Raw genomic sequence first — 19,458 nt, forward strand, 5'->3', positions numbered from 1 at the left:
GAATCATGGAACACTACATCAAAAACTAATGATGTAATGTATGGTGATTAACATAACATAATAAAATAAAATAAATATTTAGTGGAAAAGAAACGTCTAGTGGAAAATGACATATTTAAGTATCCAGTAGTATGGGCTGATATTATATAATGAATCAAATGATATAGTATGTGAATAAAAAGCAGGAATTACAATTCTATGTAAAAAATAAAAAAGAAATAGGTTATGGTAGGAGGGTTTGTATTAGGAAGAAATCAGGACTTTTTCCCCTCAGAGAACTGGTTGTTAAACATTTGGCAAAATACCACTGATTAAAACTCATAAGGTAGGGGCGCCTGGGTGGCTCAGTTGGTTAAGCGACTGCCTTCGGCTCAGGTCATGATCCTGGAGTCCCGGGATCGAGTCCCGCATCGGGCTCCCTGCTCGGCAGGGAGTCTGCTTCTCCCTCTGACCCTCCCCCCTCTCATGTGCTCTCTCTCTCTCTCTCATTCTCTCTCTCAAATAAATAAATGAAATCTTTTAAAAAAATAAAAAAATAAAACTCATAAGGTAGGTCCATGAGACTTCAGACATGAGTGTAAGCCAATGGTAAAGTAGAGGGGAGTGGGGGTTGGAGATAGGAATAAATGAGAAGCTGCAGTTAACTGAAGTAATTGCCAGCTGTGTCCTTCTTTTGAGAAACTGAAAATGAGTACAGTTTAGCTACTCAATCATAGATAATTTTTTTATTCATTACTCAAATGACCCCACATCTCTCACATGAGATTTGCCTCCCTCAACTGTAGTCTGGAGATTGGGATTTCTCTAGGTGATGTCCAAACTGATCTTAATGGAACTCAAAAGGAGCAACTGTGGTGGAACCTGGATGCTGGGAATATTTTAAAGAGGCAGGGCTAATGAAAGAGATGCCCTTAGATTTTCTATCTAGTCCCCTAAATGCTCATTTATTTTTTAGCACCTCCAATTATTTACTGTTGAAAGCAACAGTGGAACAACAGATCCTTTGAAATAACAACAGCTAATGTTTATTAAGTATTTATAATGAGAATAACAATAATTACTGTTAACACATATAGCACTTAACTATGTTGAGCATTGTTCAATGCAAGTACTATGCATATATAAACTGAATAAACACAAGAAACATAATGTGGCTAATTCTACAATTATCTTCATTTTATAATGAGAAAACTCAGGCTCAGATTGGTTGAATTACTTTTGTAAGGTCACACAACTAGGAAGTGGAGTCAGGATTTGACTCTGGATATCCTTAGACTATTCTTTTAACCAGAGAAAGAAGGAAGTAAAAAGTGGTGGTAGGGCTAAATACTTACATAGTTTCTGGTGTAAAATGTAAGTGCTCCAAATTGAGGTTATCTAGGTCTTCACTTTTCAGAGAAGATATAGAAGACAAAGTGCCACGACGAGAACCTAGACACAAAAGACATCACCTTGGTGTCAGATAAAACAAGAAAGCCCTTCCCCTCACTTGCATTTCACCCTATTTTCTATGTGGGACCAGGGTCAAGCTCAATGACTTTTTCTTAGATTATAATCAAGGTTCTCAATCCAAAGAGGGATCATCTTAGATGGACATGGACTTCCTCTGAGAGAATAGTAAGATGGGGCTACTTACTTGCTGGCAGTGAAAACAACTTCAAATCTTGAGTTTCATCAGGTCAGACTTTTCAAAGTACCTAATGAGGTCATTACTTCTGGATATTGTCATGGGATCATATACTGTGAGGTTTCCGGGAAAGAGGGAGGGATATCTACTGCAGAGTAGGATTATGGCTAAAGAAAGATGCATGAGAACACATCTTTATTCTCTGGGAGCTAGAAGACAGTGATGAAGGCTAGAATAAGAAAAGGAAAGAAAGATCCTTACGGTGTCTTGGGCTCATCTGGCTAATATCTTCTGAGTCATCTTCCAGGAAGAACGTTGAAGTAAAGTTCTTAACTGATATTGTCTGTCGGCTTTGCTCATCCAGAACTATGGAGGAAAAGTGGAAGGAAAAAAGGAAGGGAGGAGGGAGCGAGAAAGCAAGGTAGGAAGGAAATAAGGGAGGGAGAGAGGAAGGGAAAAAGGAAGGTAGGAAGGAAGGAAGGGTGGGAGGGAGAAAGGAAGGTAGGAAAGGAGGAAGGGAGAGAGGGAGGGAAGGAGAAAGGGAGAAAGGAAGGGAGGGGGTGAGGGAGGGAGGAAGGAAGGAAGAAAGGAAGGAGGATTGGTTATATTTGGTTGAGCACTTCTTAAGCATCTCTTCTTTTTTTTTTTTAAATTTTGTTATGTTATGTTAGTCACCATACAATACATCATTAGTTTTTGATGTGGTGATCCACGATCCATTGTTTTCGTATAACACCCAGTGCTCCATGCAGTACGTGCCCTCCTTAATACCCATCACCGGGCTAACCAATCCCCCCTCCCCCCTCTTCTCTAAAACCCTGTTTGTTTCTCAGAGTCCATAGTCTCTCATGGTTCATCTCTCCCTCCAAATCCCCCCTTCCATTTTTCCCTTCCTTCTCCTAATGTCCTCCATGCTATTCCTTATGTTCCACAAATAAGTGAAACCATATGATAATTGACTTTCTCTGCTTGACTTATTTCACTTAGCATAATCTCCTCCAGTCCCATCCATGTTGATGTAAAAGTTGGGTATTCATCCTTTCTGATGGCTGAGTAATATTCCATGTATATATGGACCACATCTTCTTTATCCATTCATCTGTTGAAGGGCATCTTGGCTCTTTCCACAGTTTGGCTATTGCGGACATTGCTGCTATGAACATTGGGGTGCATATGGCTCTTCTTTTCACTACATCTGTGTCTTTGGGGTAAATACCCAGGAGTGCAATTGCTGGGTCATAGGGTAGCTCTATTTTTAAATTTTTGAGGAACCTCCGCACTGTTTTCCAAAGTGGCTGTACCAACTTGCATTCCCACCAACAGTGTAAGAGGGTTCCCCTTTCTCCACAACCTCTCCAACATTTGTTGTTTCTTTCCCTGTCCATTTTTGCCATTCTAACTGGTGTAAGGTGATATCTCAATGTGGTTTTGATTTGAATTTCCCTGATGGCTAATGATGATGAACATTTTTTCATGTGTCTGTTAGCCATTTGTATGTCTTCTTCAGAGAAGTGTCTTTTCATATCTTCTGCCCACTTTTTGACTTGATTATTTGTTTTTTGGGTGTTGAGTTTGAGAAGTTCTTTATAGATCTTGGATACCAGCCCTTTATCTGTAGTGTCATTTGCAAATATCTTCTCCCATTCTGTGGGTTGCCTCTTTGTTTTGTTGACTGTTTCCTTTGCTGTGCAGAAGCTTTTTATCTTGATGGAATCCCAAAAGTTCATTTTTGCTTTTGTTTCACTAGCCTTTGGAGATGTATCTTGAAAGAAGTTGCTGTGGCCGATGTCAAAGAGGTTACTGCCTATGTTCTCCTCTAGGATTTGGATGGATTCCTGTCTCACATTGAGGTCTTTCATCCATTTTGAGTTTATCTTTGTGAATGGTGTTAGAGAATGGTCGAGTTTCATTCTTCTGCATGTGGCTGTCCAATTTTCCCAGCACCATTTATTGAAGAGACTTTTTTCCATTGTATGTTTTTTCCTGCTTTGTCAAAGATTATTTGACCATAGTGTTGAGGGTCCATATCTGGGTTCTCTATTCTGTTCCATTGGTCTATATGTCTGTTTTTGTGCCAGTACCATGCTGTCTTGGTGATCACAGCTTTGTAATATAGCTTGAAATCGGGCAATGTGATGCCCCTAGCTTTGTTTTTCTTTTTCAACATTTCCTTGGCGATTCGGGGTCTTTTCTGACTCCATACAAATTTTAGGATTGTTTGTTCCAGCACTTTGAAAAATGTCATTGGAATTTTGATTGGGATGGCATTGAAGGTATAGATTGCTCTGGGTAGCATAGACATTTTAACAATGTTTATTCTGCCGATCCCTGAGCATGGAATGTTTTTCCATCTTTTTGTGTCTTCTTCAATTTCTTTCATGAGTGTTCCTTAGTTCCTAGAGTATAGATCCTTTACTTCTTTGGTTAGGTTTATTCCGAGGTATCTTATGGTTTTTGGTGCTGTTGTAAATGGAATCGTTTCTCTAATTTCTTTCTACAGTTGCGTTGTTAATGTATAAGAAAGCAACTGATTTCTGTGCATTGATTTTGTATCCAGCCACATTACTGAATTGCTGTATGAGTTCTAGTAATTTGGGGGTGGAGTCTTTTGGGTTTTCCACATAAAGTATCATGTCATCTACGAAAAGAGAGAGTTTGATTTCTTCTTTGCCAATTTGAATACTTTTATTTCTTTTTGTTGTCTGATTGCTGTTGCTAGGACTTCTAGTACTATGTTGAACAACAGTGGCGAGAGTGGGCACCCTTGACGTGTTCCTGTTCTTAAGGGAAAGGCTCTCAGTTTTTCCCCATTGAGGATGATATTCACTGTGGGTTTTTCATAGATGGATTTTATGAGCTTGAGGAATGTTCCCTCTATCCCTATACTCTGAAGAGTTTTAATCAGGAAAGGATGTTGTATTTTGTCAAATGCTTTTTCTGCATCAATTGAGAGGACCATATTGGTTCTTCTCCCTCCTCTTATTAATGTGTTCTATCACACTGATTGATTTGCGAATGTTGAACCACCCTTGCATCCCGGGGATAAATCCCACTTGGTCGTGGTGGATGATCCTTTGAATGTATTGTTGGATCTTATTAGCTAGGATTTTGTTGAGGATTTTGGAATCCATATTCATCAGGGATATCGGTGTGAAATTCTCCTTTTTGATGGGGTCTTTGCCTGGTTTGGGGATTAAGGTAATGCTGGCCTCAGAGAATGAGTTTGGAAGTTTTCCTTCTGTTTCTAGTTTTTGAAACAGCTTCAGTAGAATAGGTACTAGTTCTTCTTTGAATGTTTGGTAGAATTCCCCAGGGAATCCATCAGGCCTTGGACTCTTGTTTTTTGGGAGGTTTTGGATCACTGCTTCAATCTCGTTACTGGTTATTGGCCTATCCAGGCTGTCAATTTCTTCCTGTTTCAGTCTTGGCAGCTTATAGGTTTCCAGGAAGGCCTCCATTTCATCCAGATTGCTCAGTTTATTGGCATATAGTTGTTGATAATAATTTCTAATAATTATTTCTATTTCCTTGGTGTTAGTCGTGATCTCTCCTCTCTCATTCATAATTTTATTAATTTGGGTCCTTTCTCTTTTCTTTTGGATAAGTCTGGCCAGTGGTTTATCAATCTTATTAATTCTTTCAAAGAACCAACTTTTAGTTTTGTTGATCTGATCTACTGTGTTTCTGGTTTCTAATTCATTGATTTCTGCTCTAATTTTAATTATTTCTCTTCTAATGCATGGCTTAGGCGTCGTTTGTTGCTTTTTCTCTAGTTCTTTAAGGTGTAGAGTTGGTGAATTCGGGATTTTTCTATTTTTTTGAGTGAGGCTTGGATGGCTATGTATTTCCCCCTTAGGACCGCCTTTGCAGTATCCCATAGGTTTTGGACCGATGTGTTTTTGTTCTCATTGGTTTCCATGAGTTGTTTAAACTCTTCTTTGATTTCCTGGTTGACCCAAACATTCTTGAGCAGAGTGGTCTTTAGCTTCCAAGTGTTTGAATTTCTGCCAAATTTTTTCTTGTGATTGAGTTCCAGTTTTAGAGCATTGTGGTCTGGGAATATGCAGGGAATAATCTCAATCTTTTGGTATCGGTTGAGACCTGAACTGTGACCCAGTATGTCATCTATTCTGGAGAAAGTTCCATGTGCACTTGAGAAGAATGAGTATTCTGTTGTTTTAGGGTGGAATGTTCTGTAAATATCTATGAGGTCCATCTGGTCCAATGTATCATTCAAAGCTCTTGTTTCCTTGTTGATTTTCTGCTTAGATGATCTGTCCATTGCTGAGAGTGGAGTATTGAGGTCTCCTACAATTAACGTATTGTTATCAATATGACTCTTTATTTTGGTTAACAGTCGGCTTATGTAGATGGCTGCTCCCATGTTGGGGGCATAGATATTTACAATTGTTAGATCTTCTTGTTGGATAGACCCTTTAAGAATGATATAGTGTCCTTCTGTGTCTCTAACTACAGACTTTAGTTTAAAATCGAATTTGTCTGATATAAGAATTGCTACCCCAGCTTTCTTTTGAGGTCCGCTGGCATGGAAGATGGATCTCTATCCCTTCACTTTCAGTCTGGATGTATCTTTAGGTTCAAAATGAGTCTCTTGTAGACAGCATATGGATGGGTCCTGTCTTTTTATCCAATCTGCAACCCTGTGCCATTTTATGGTAGTATTTAGGCCATTCACGTTGAGAGTGATTATTGAAAGATATGAATTAATTGTGATCATGTTGCCTGTGAAGACATTGTTTTTATAGATTGTCCCTGTAAATTTCTGTTGTAGATCACTCTTGGGGTGTTTCTCCTTTTATAGAACTCCCCTTAATATTTCTTGCAGGGCCGGCTTAGTGGTCACATATTCTTTTAGCTTCTGCCGGTCGTGGCAGCTCTGCATCTCTCCATTCATTCTAAATGAAAGCCTTGCTGGATAAAGTATTCTTGGCTGCATGTTCTTCTCATTTAGTACCCTGAATATGTCTTGACAGGGCTTTCTGGCTTGCCAGGTCTCTGTGGATAGGTCTGACGTTATTCTGATGTTCCTCCCTCTGTGCATAAGGAATCTCTTCCGCCTAACTGCCCTTAAGATGGTTTCCTTGGTTCTAAGATTTGCAAGTTTTACTATTACATGCTGGGGTGTTGGCCTGTTTTCCTTGATCTTGGGAGGGGTCCTCTCAGCCTCTAGGATGCAAATGTTTGTTTCATTCCCCAAATTAGGGAAGTTCTCAGCTACAATTTGCTCAAATACATCTTCTAGTCCTCTCTCTCTCTCTCCACTCCTTCCGGGATTCCAATTATTCTGACATTGGAACGCTTCATGGTGTCACTTATTTCTCTGATTCTATTTTCATGGATTCTGAGTTGTTTTTCCCTGGCCTCCTCTTTTCCCTTTTTATGTATTATATTGTCTTCCAGGTCACTTATTCGTTCTTCTGCCTCACTTACCCTAGCTGTTAGATTATCTAGATTGGATTGGATCTCATTGATAGCATTTTAAGTTCTGCCAATTCACCTTTCATTTCTGCCCTTAGAGACTCTATGTTGCCATTAATCGATTTCTCCATTCTAGCCATTGTCTTCACAATTGCTAGCCTGAATTCCATCTCCAACATCTTGGTTATATCTGCATCCATTTGTAAATATGCAGCATAAGTCATAATCTCCGAGTCTTTTCTGTTTTGGGGGCTCCTCCTCCTAGTCATTCTGTTGATGGGTGTTTGAGGGAATGTATAGAGTCCAAATTATTGACCAGAACCCAAGCAAGATGCACCTGTTTTCTTGGGACTTTAGGGTTGCTGGCCTCTTGTTTTCCCAGCCTGTCTTCTGGGGGAGGGGCCTGCCGTGCTGTTACTCAGGCAACCGTGTTGGGGCAGAGTTGCCCTGCCCCCCTGTGGTGGGGGATGGGCTCAGCGGGAATCAGTTTTTGGGGCTTTTGTTCTCTGGCGGCTTTCCCTGGGGGCTTTCCGCATCTCTTCCGCGAGTCAGAGCAGATGTGACCATTTCCAATCCTCTGCCTCAGAGCGGAGAGACCACAGCCTGTTCTTCAGTGAGCTCTCCAGGCCACACCATCTCCGTTTCTGTCCGTGCTGCTATAAACTGCAGCGTCCTGGGTTGTGCGCCCCTCCACAGCGCTCCCAGTCCTGCCTCCAGGTCGGGGCACGTCTCTGCCCTTTGTGCTTCTAAAACCGCCAGTGGCTCCCCGGCCGCTCCGGGTTTCCGCCCCCGGGGGCTGCCCTAAAGTCCTTTCCCCGCCGCTACCGGTCTGCGAGTCTGTGCCCCGTCCGCAGAGCGCGAGGCTGTCCCTTCCGGCGGTGTCGGATCCCCACGGCCAGGCACCCTCCCACTGCCGTTTATCCTCCGATATCTACCCGCGGAATCATGGCTCCCTGCTTCGTACCTCAAAACCAACCGCCTGCGATATTCTGCTTGTAGAGATCCAGATCTTCTTACATCTCAGGCTGATTTCGTGGGTGCTCAGAGTGGTCTGGTAGATATCCAGCTCAATTCCGGGTACCAGTTGAAATAGGGTCCCCTACTCCTCCTCCATCTTTCCTTCTGCCCTTAAGCATCTCTTCTGTTTAGTTAATGCCAGTCAGTGTGTGGGTAGACAGTAGAGACCCCCAGTTGACTTTCTTCTCTCTTCCACAATGCTGTTTGTAGTCTTAGCTTTCTTACAATATTGCCCCCATGTCTCTTCATATCCATGCCTGAGCTTTCTGTTTTACTGGTTACTCTTTTTCTGTCACCCAGTAAATGTAGTGTGAGTAGAAGCTCAGGGCCTGGGGCAGGGGAGCAAGGTGGGAAACCCTCTGTTCTTCTGTCTTCATTATCACCTCTTTGTTAATTCATTTACTCACATTACTTTTTTTCCAGACTTGAGCCTCTAGGACCATGCCATCCTTTCATTCAAATGTTTCATCCATTCCAAGAATATTTGAGAAGTGTCCTTCCATTCACCAGCCTATATATTGTATAGCTTAGGTGCTCAACCTGTGCTCTAGCTAATAGGTTCAATCCCTATCCTACTAGGGGTGCCTTTCTCTGCCCCATTGCCACAAGCTGTAGCTATAAATCTGATTTACGTGTTGATGGAGCAGGCTGAGGGTTAGTTGTAATAAGATTATGGCTACATCTCCACTACTTAGAAACTAACTACAGAAATAGAGGCAAATTGGCTGTTTGCTACATTTACAGTGCAGAATGGAGATTTCCCTTCTTTCTGGGAAACTTGGCTGAGGCTATATTAAAGGTAGGAGAAGGTACCATGGCTAAAAGTCAGAGGCCAGCCAAAGGGACTTCCTTGCTACATGGACTTCTACTCAATCCCAACAGTTCAGGTAGAGCACACTTGGTCTTACACCATTTTCTGATCTGTTTTTCAAAGAAGCATTGTGTGTAGTGGGGAAGAAGTGGGAGCCAAAATGTTAAATTAAGAAGTTGGAGGAGATGAAAGAGTTTTCAGTCTGAGTTGAAAGCTTGCAGATGTCATGAGTTGTGGGAAATGGCAATCAATGCCAGAGATCCCAGGACCACTCTCAGGGCCCTTGTGCCTGATTAATACTATGTAAGACATGCACAGATGAACATTCTTTTCTTTTTAAAATAGTCACAGGCTTGGTGGTTTAAAGGAAATAGGAACAGGTGGAAAAAAATTCCAGGACTGATGGTGGAAGCTGACAGAACTTTGAGCCAGGCCACTTAGGATCAGTAATTGTTTAGGATGGGTGTTAGTTCCAAAAATAAATGAGTAGCAAGAATTGAGTGCCTGGGAGGTAGGAGGAGCCAAAGAGACAGCTTATTAGGACTGAGGGTTTTCAAATTAGCAGTCTGAGGACTGACTTTGGATGCTATATGAATGCAGAATCAGGTCAAGTTTTGGTAGTGGAGTCAAATAGCAGACCCAGAGTGAGGGAGATCCGTAATCCATCCACCGGAACCTTCTCTTTCCCTTACGTCAATCACCACAACTCTGGGACCCTTACCTTGTTCAACTTGGAATATGATGAGCTTCAAGGATTTCTGGAGATTCTGGGCCTTTGTGGCCAGCTCCAACTTGCACTTGGCTATGTGGTCTATTCGAGGGACGAAGGGTTTTCCATCTGCCTTGCCATGGTCTGCACATACTGTAGCACTTTTCTCAACGGCTGCCTCCTCAGCCAGGATATCAATCAGGACACTGAGCTTGTCATACATTATGTCACTCTGTGTAAGGATGAAGGGGACAGGGCATTGTTATGACGGACCAGTACTTGAAAGGACAGAATGAGGAGCTGGGTGGTATGGGGGAGGTAAGGAGGGGTGGTAGTTGGCCAGGAACCCTGAGCCAAGAAAGCTGCATCTGAGGAAATAAAAGTTTGGGGAAAGAAGTACTTGGTAGATGTGATGAGATAACCAAAGTGTGTTAGGGTATCAAACAGATATTTGTTTCTGAGCAGCTGTAGGCATCAATGTATGTTGCCAAATTTTTCTTGTGTCAGACTGGCCTGTAAAGTGATATGTAACATGGCAAACTTGAGGAAAGATAAATATTTCGGGGTTGGCGCTTTCATGGGCACGCTCCCACAGATGTGAATGGGCCGCTGCATGGGTGCCCAGTGTCTGCCTTTGTATATGTGTATATTTGGGGAATGCACTGAGTGATTAAGGCTTGATTTCCAGCTCCATCACTGAATAGTTTGTGACCTGAGGCAAGGCACTTTACCTCTATGTGCTTTTATATTCTAGGGCAGTTGTGAAGATTAAATAAATTAATGCATTAAAAATCCTTAAACGTTTCCTGGCACAGGGTAAGTGCTAAATAAGTGTTAGTTATTGTTGTTGCTGTTGTTGTTATAGAAGTTAATGTGGGTATATTTCTAGCATGTATTTGTACATATTTTCATGCATGTTCTGGTATACAACCAAGTGCATACATGCTTGGTGTACACTTGTGTCTAGGTGTGGGCAGATGCTTGGTATATGCTTAGGTACATGGTACATGTGTTAGCATGCATAATGCCACTCTTCATTTGGTGAAAGATGGAAATATGATGAGGTTGGGCTTTTCCCATAATGGAGGCTTATCAGCCTTCCCTTTCTTTTACAATTCCCAGTGAAAGGTACATTTGCTTTTATTAAAAAGGGGGCCCTGGCCTTCCAGGAAGATGGCAGAGCAGGAGGATCCTAAGCTTACTTCATCCCATGGATACACCTAGATAACAGCCATGCTGATGTAAATAACCCTGAAGATGATCCAAAGACTGGCAAAACATACTATTCACAGCTAATCATAGAGAAGAGGCCACACTGACAGTGGTAGGAAGAGCAGGGACATGACTGGGAACAAAATTGACCTGCAAGACTGTATGCAGGAGCGAGGGACACCGCAGGCACAGAGAAGGGAGAGGAGAAGACCCCACACCAGCCACCTCAGACATGGGGGACCCACACTGGGAAGACAAATCCCCATAACATTTGGCTTTGAAAGCCAGAGGGACTTAACTTTGCTAGTTCCTACAATCAGTGAGTCTCAACACCAGGAACTTGAAAAGTCAGTGGGCTTAGCTCTGGAAGGGCTAGAAGGCAGTAGGAAACTGAGTTTCTGTCCTTAAAGACACAACAAAACAAACAACCCCACTGAGATACAGCATAGAAGCAGCAGTTTGAAAAACACTTGGTACATACGGGAAGGAGATTAATTTACTAATCTCAGAATGTGTGCTGGAAGGGCAGAGATCCTTAGGAGACTTCTCCAAAAACAAAAGAGCGGGCTGGCGCCCTTCCCCCCCCCCCCCCCCCCCCCCCCCCGCCTAGATACACAGACACCTGTGGGAACCAATAGGAATACTTTCCACCTAGCTTGCAAACAGCACACCCCACCCCCGTGCACTTCTGTGGACCCACCCCCTTCAACCCATCCTCAGCAGTTGTCCAAAGCAGCTACAGGTCCCCTCCCCCAGATTAGCACAGACCTTGCTAACACCACGAACCCTGCCCCCTGCATTTTCCTGAAGACCCACCCCATCCAACATGCCCTTGTCAGAAGACCCACCCCATCTAACATGCCCATCCCATCCAACAGTCACTCCAAAGTGACTCCTGCCCTGAGAGAGGGGAAGATAACCACATACACGAGTTCAACTACAGCCCCAGCAGTGGGCTGGGGGCAGACATCTGGTCTGACTGCAGGCCCCACCCACCAATGAAAGCTTCTCAGGGGGCAACACAGGGAAAGTGCCCTGCCTACTAACAAAAGCCTTCCAGGGGGCAACACAGGGAGAGCATCCTGCAGTTTGGTGTCTGCAGCTCTGACAAATGCCTGGTCTGACCCACCTCAAGCCTAGTGTGGCCCCAAACTGGCCCATTAACAACACAGGGATGAAACACTGCCCACAACAGGCAAAGAGAGCCATTGCAGATGACTGGACTGAAGGCAAATGCAGCTCAGCCACAATAGCAGAGAACATGCAACATATATAGGAGACACCCTTGGAGTACCACGTTCTGGGGAACAGGGGACATTGCACTACAGGGCACTATGGGACCTCTTCTTCATAAGGCCACTCCTTTCAAGAGCAGGCAGCATAGCTGACTTTCCTCACACATAGAAACAGATACAGAGAGTTAGAAAAAATGATGAGACAGGGGAATGTGTCCCAAATGAAAGAACAGGACAAAATCACAGCAAGAGAGCTAAATAAAACAGAGCTAATAATACACCTGATAGGAAATTTAAAGTGATGGTCATAAAGATAATCACTGGACTTGAGAAAAGAGTGGAGGACCTCAGTGAGACCCTCAACAAAGAGATAGAAAACATAAAAAACTAATTGGAGATGAGAAATTCAATAACTGAAATTAAAAATACACTAGAGGGAATAAATAGTAGACTAGAAGAGGCAGAACAGATCAGCGACCTGGAAGACAGAGTAATGGAAAACAGTCAAGCTGAACAGGGGAAATAAAAAAGAGTAATAAAAAATGAGAACAGATTAAGTGAACACAGTGACATCGTCAAGCATAACACTGTTCACATTATATGGATCCCAGAAGAAGGGACAGAAAAGAGGGCAGAAAATTTATTTAAAGAAATAATAGCTGAAAACATACCTTAAACTGGGGGAGGAAATAGAAATCCAGATCCAGGAGGCACAGAGAGCCCCCAACAAACTTAACCCAAGGAGGTCCACACCAAGACACATAGTAATTAAAATGTCAAAAAGTAGTGATAAAGAGAATTTTAAAAGCAGCAAGAGAAAACAGTTCCATACAAGAAAAAAATCCACAAGGCTATCAGCTGATTTTTCAGCAGAAACTGTACAGACCAGAAGGGATTGCCATAATATATTCAAAGTGGTGAAAGAAAAAACCTGCAGCCAAGAATACTCTATCTAGCAAGGCTATTGTTCAGAATAGAAGGAAAGATAGTTTCCCAGACAAAGAAAAGTTAAAAGAATTCATCACCACTGAACCAGCCTTACAAGAAATGTTAAAGAAGACTCTTTGAGTGGAGAGGAAAAACCATAAGCAGGAGTAAGAAAAGTAGGAAGCACAAAAGCAGTAAAATTAAGTATATCTATAAAACTCAGTTAAAGGTTTCACAAAATGAAACAATGTAAAGTATGACACCATATACCTAAAATGTGGAGTGGGAGAGGGGTAAAAATTTAGTGCTTTTGGAATGGGTTCAAACTTAAGTGACCATTAACTTAATATAGACTGCTATATGCAGAAGATGTTATATACAAAGCTAATGGTAACCACAAATCAAAAACTGATAGTGGATATGCAAAAAATAAAGAAAAAGGGATCCAAATATATCACTAAAGAAAGCCAGCAAACCATGAGAGAAGAGAGCAAGAGAAGAAAGGAACAGAGAAGAAGTACAAAAACAACCATAAAATGAGTAACATAATGGTAATATGTACATACCTTTCAATAATTACTTTGAATGTAAATGGACTCAAAGGACATAGGGTGACAGAGTGGATAAAAAAGCAAGACCCATCTATATGCTGCATACAAGAGACTCATTTCAGACCTACAGACACGTGCAGATTGAAAGTTAAGGGATGGAAAACCATTTATCATGCCAGTATAGAAGTGAAAAGAAAGCCAGGATAGCAATTCTTATATTGGACAAAACAGAGTTTAAAACAAAGACTCTAACAAGAGCCAAAGAAAGACAGTATATAATCATAAAAGGAACAATCCAACAGGAAGATATAACAATTGTAAATATTTATGCAACCAACATGGGAGCACCCAAATATATAAAGCAACTATTAAAAAACATAAAGGAAGATTTATTTATAAGATGGCAGAGGAGTAGGACACCTTAATTTCATCTGGGCCCAGGAATTCAGCTAGATAGTTATCAAATCATTCTGAACACCTGCAAACTCAACCAGAGATGTAAGAAAAGAATAGCAGCAACTCTCTGAACAGAAAAGCGACCACTTTCTGGAAGGTAGGACGTGCGGAGAAGTGAATCCGAGGCGATATTCGGGAGGATAGACGGCGGGGGAGGGGCCTCCGTCAGCCGCTTCTGGCAAGTGATAGAGCCGCGGAGCACAAAATCGGAACTTTTAGAAGTCGGCTCCGCTGAGGGACGTCGCTCCAGTGGCTAAGCGGGGGGTGGAACCCTCGTGGGACAGTGTGGTCTCAGGACCCTCGGGGTCACAGAAAGACCAGGGGTGCCTGAGTGCGGCAGAGCTCCCAGGTATCGGAGTGGGGAAGCCGGCTGCAGAGACAGAGCCGAGGCGCGGGCTCTCAGCTCGGGGTTGCCATAGACTGTGATCCACGGCACAGTCGGGCCCCTGCTCCTCCAGCAGGGACCCAACAAGCGGCAGATCCGGGGAGACTCACCTTCTTCCCCCGGGAGGAGAGGTGCGGGAGCGCACCGCAGGGATCTGCTGGGTTTGGAGACTCCACCCGGGGTCGGGTGCCAGAGATAGAAATGCTCGGTCACAGGCCGGGTGAGCACGGAGTGCGGCTGGAGACCGGGGAGACGGGAGTGACTGATTGCTTTTCTCTAGGGGCGCACTGAGGAGCGGGGCCCCGAGTTCTCAGCTCATCCGGGGCGGAGATTGGGAGGCCGCCATTTTCACTCTCGGCCTCCAAAGCTGTACGGAAAGCTTGCAGGGAACAAAAGCTCCGGAGAGCAAACCCGAGCAGATTACTTAGCCGGGACTGGGCAAGGGCGGGCAATTCCGCCTCCGGCAAAGACATTTGGGAACCATGGCAACAGGCCCCTCCCCCAGAAGATCAGCGAGAACAGCCAGCCAAGACTGAGTTTACTGATCACTGAGAACTGCAAAACTCCAGCGCTAGGGGAATACAGCACATAGAATTCATTGCCTTTCCCCCATGATTTTTTAGTTTTTCAACTTTAATTCTTTAAAAAAAATTTTTTCTTTTTTCAACCAATTTATTTCATCAACTCTTTTTTAAAAACTTTTTTAATTTTCATTTTTACAGTTACATTCTATCCCTTCATTGTATTTAATCTTATTTTTGTATATATATGTTTTTCTTTCTTTACAATTTTGGGATGCAGTTTCTTCAAACAGACCAAAATACACCCAAAATCTAGTGTAGGGCTCTGTTCTATTCACCTGTCTGATCATATTCTCTTTTTCCTTGGTTTTTATCCCCTTCTTCCTTTTTTGTTTTGTTTTGTTAAAGTCTTTTTTAATTTTCATCTTTACAGTTACATTCTATCCTTTCAAGGTATTTAATTTTATTTTTGTATATATGTTTTTCTTTCCTTACAATTTTGGGATGTAGTTTCTTCTAATAAACTGACCAATATACACTCAGGAGATAGTGTATTGCTCTATTGTGTCCACCTGTCTGTTTATATCTCTTCCTTTTATTTGTTGCTGTTTTTTTTTCTCTTTTGTTTTTCTTGTCTTTTAATTTCCATTTTTACAGTTACATTCTATCCTTTCATAGTATTTAATTTTATTCTTGGACATATATGTTTTTCTTTCTTTACAGTTTTGGGATCTAGTTTTCTAAAACAGATCAAAATACACACAGAATCCAGTGTATTGCTCTATTCTGCTCACCTGTCTGATTATATCCTCTCCCTTTTAAAAAAATTTTTTTCCCAGTTTCAGGTCTCTTCTGATTCATTTAGTGTATATTTCTCTGGGGTCATTGCTGCCATTTTAGTATTTTGTTCTTGCATTCATCTATTCTTCTCTGGACAGAATAACAAGACAGAAAAACTCACCTCAAAAAAGAGAACAAGAGGCAGTACTGAATGCCAGGGACCTAATCAGTATGGATGTAAGTAAGATGTCAGAACTGAATTCAGAATAATGATTATAAAGAAACTAGCTGGGTTTGAAAAAGTATAGAAGACACTAGAGAATCCCTTTCTGGAGAACTAAAAGAACTAAAATCTAACCAAGTCGAAATAAAAAAAGGCTATTAACGAGATGCAATAAAAAATGGAGGCCCTAACTGCTAGGATACATCGGGCAGAAGAGAGAATTAGTGATATAGAAGACCAAATGATGAAGAATAAAGAAGCTGAGAAAAAGAGAGATAAACAACTACTGGATCACGAGGGGAGATTTTGAGAGATAAGTGATACCATAATGCAGAACAATATTAGAATAATTGGGATCCCAGAAGAAGAGGAAAGAGAGAGGGGGGCAGAAGGTATATTGGAGCAAATTACAGCAGAGAACTTCCCTAATTTGGGGAAGGAAACAGGTATCAAAATCCAGGAGGCACAGAGAACCCCCCTCAAAATCAATAAAAATAGGTCAACACCCAGACATATATTAGTAAAACTTGCAAATCTCAAAGACAAAGAGAAAATCCTGAAAGGAGCTTGGGATAAAAGGTCTTAACCTACAAGGGTGGAAACATTAGATTGGCAGCAGACCTCTCCACAGAGACCTGGCAGGCCAAAAAGGACTGGCATGATATATTCAGGGTGCTAAATGGGAAAAATATGAAGCCAAGAATACTTTATCCAGCTAGGCTGTCATTCAAAATAGGAGTGATAAAAAACTTCCAGGACAGACAGAAACTGAAAGAATTTGTGATCACCAAACCAGCCCTACAAGAAATGTTAAAAGGGATCCTCTAAGCAAAGAGAGAGCCCAAGAGTAACAGACCAGAAAGGAACAGAGACAATAGACAGAAACAGTCAATTTACAGGTAATACAAAGGCATTAAATTAATATCTTTCAACAGTTACTCTGAATGTAAATGGGCTAAATACCCCAATCAAAAGATACAGGGTATCAGTTTGGATAAAAAAGCAAGACCCATCGATATGCTGTCTGCAAGAGACTAATTTTAGACCCAAAGACACCTCCAGATTTAAAGTGAGGTGGTGAAAAGCCATTTATAATGCTAATGGACATCAAAAGAAAGATGGGGTGGCAATCCTTATATCAGACAAATTAGATTTTAAACCAAAGACTGGAATAAGAGATGAGGAAGGGCACTATATCATAATTAAAGGGTCTATCCAACAAGAAGATCTAACAATTGTAGATATTTATGCCCCTTAACATGGGAGCAGCCAATTATATAAGCTAATTAATAACAAAATTAAAGAAACACATTGATAATAATACAATAATAGTAGGGGAATTTAACACCCCCATCACTGCAATGGACAGATCATCTAAGCAGAAGATCAACAAGGAAATAAGGGCTTTGAATGACATTCTGGACCAGATGGACTTCACACATATTCAGAACATTCTATCCTAACACAACAGAATACACACTCTTCTCAAGTGCAAATGGAACATTCTTCAGAATAGATAACATACTGGGTCACAAATTAGGTCTCAATTGGTACCAAGAGATTGGGATCATTCCCTGCATATTTTCAGACCACAGTGCTTTGAAACTGGAACTCAGTCCCAAGAGGAACGTTGGAAAGAACTCAAATACATGGAGGCTAAAGAGAATCCTACTAAAGAAAGAATGGGTCAACCAGGAAATTAAAGAATTAAAAAAAAATTCATGGAAACAAATGAAAATGAAAACACAACTGTTCAAAATCTTTGGGATGCAGCAAAGGTGGTCCTAAGAGGAATGTATATAGCAATACAAGACTTTCTCAAAAAACAAGAAAGGTCTCAAATACACAACCTAACCTTACACCTAAAGGACGTGGAGAAAGAACAACAAATAAAGCCTAAACCAAGCAGGAGAAGAGAAACAATAAAGATTAGAGCAGAAATCAATGAAATAGAAAGTGAAAGAATAGTAGAAGAGATCAATGAAACTAAGAGCTGGTTCTTTGAAGGAATTAATAAGATTGATAAACCCCTGGCCAGACTTATCCAAAAGAAAAGAGAAAGGACCCAAATAAATAAAATCATGAATGAAAGAAGAGAGATCACAACCAATACCAAAGAAATACAAACAATTATAAGAACATATTATGAGCAACCATATGCCAGCAAATTACAGTCTGGAAGAAGTGGTTGTATTCCTAGAGACACATAAACTACCAAAACTGAAACAGGAAGAAATAGAAAACCTGAAGAGACCCATAACTAGCAAGGAAATTGAAGCAGTAATAAAAAATCTCCCAACAAACAAGAGCCCAGGGCTGGAGGGCTTCCCAGGGGAATTGTACCAAACATTCAAAGAAGAATTGACACCTATTCTTCTGAAACTGTTTCAAAAAATAGAAATGGAAGGAAAACTTCCAAACTCTTTCTATGAGGTCAGCATGACCTTAATCCCAAAACCAGATGAAGACCCCACCAAAAAGGAGAATTATAGACCAATATCCCTGATGAACATGGATGCAAAAATTCTCACCAAAATACTAGCCAATAGGATCCAACAGTACATTAAAAGGATTATTCACCATGACCAAGCAGGATTTATTCCTGGGCTGCAAGGGTAGTTCAACATCTGCAGATCAATCAATGTGATACATTACATAAATAAAAGAAAAACAAGAAGCATATGATCCTCTCAATAGATGCAGAAAAAGTATTTGACAAAGTACAGCATCCTTTCTTGATTAAAACTCTTCACAGTGTAGGGATAGAGGGAACATACCTCAATATCATAAAAGCCATCTATGAAAAGCCCATAGCGAATATCATTTTCAATGGGGAAAAACTGAGAGCTTTTCCCCTAAGGTCAGGAATACAACAGAGATGTCCATTGTCACCACTGTTGTTCAACATAGTACTAGAAGTCGTAGCCTCAGCAATCAGACAAAAAAAGAAATAAAAGGCATCCGAATTGGCAAAGAAGAAGTCAAACTCTCACTCTTTGCAGATGACATGATCCTCTATGTGGAAAACCCAAGACTCCACCCCAAAATTGCTAGAACTCATACAGGAATTCAGCAAAGTGGCAGGATATAAACATCAATGCACAGAAATCAGTTGCGTTTCTATACACTAACAATGAGGCAGAAGAAAGAGAAATCAAGGAATCAATCCCATTTACATTTGCACCAAAAGCCATAAGATACCTAGGAATAAACCTAACCAAAGAGGCAAAAGATCTGTACTCAGAAAACTATAGAACACTCATGAAAGAAAGCGATGAAGACACAGAGAAATGGAAAAACATTCCATGCTCATGGATTGGAAGAACAAATATTGTTAAAATGTCTATGCTACTTAGAGCAATCTACACATTCAATGCAATCCCTATCAAAATACCATCAACTTTGTTCACAGAGCTGGAACCTAAATTTTAATCCTAAAATTTGTATGGAACCAGAAGACACTGAATAGCCAAAGGAATGTTGAAAAAGAAAACCAAAACTGGTGGCATCACAATTCCCGACTTCAAGCTCTATTACAAAGTTGTAATCATCAAGACAGTATGGT

General features: G+C 41.3%; 1 protein-coding gene across 1 annotated transcript in view; it reads right to left on the reverse strand.

Annotated features, from left to right (window-relative positions):
* The window catches only part of DGKK (diacylglycerol kinase kappa), a 147,824-nt gene that overhangs the window by 18,720 nt on the left and 109,646 nt on the right, over positions 1-19,458 (reverse strand). The window contains exons 15-17 of the mRNA XM_032397941.1: positions 9,616-9,835; positions 1,889-1,993; positions 1,335-1,431 (exon numbers count right to left, since the gene is read on the reverse strand). Coding sequence (XP_032253832.1) covers positions 1,335-1,431; positions 1,889-1,993; positions 9,616-9,835 — 422 coding nt within the window. The remainder of the gene's footprint in view (positions 1-1,334; positions 1,432-1,888; positions 1,994-9,615; positions 9,836-19,458) is intronic.

This window comes from Phoca vitulina, unplaced genomic scaffold (assembly GCF_004348235.1).
Source record: "Phoca vitulina isolate PV1807 unplaced genomic scaffold, GSC_HSeal_1.0 scaffold107, whole genome shotgun sequence".
NCBI classification, from domain to species: Eukaryota; Metazoa; Chordata; class Mammalia; order Carnivora; family Phocidae; genus Phoca; species Phoca vitulina.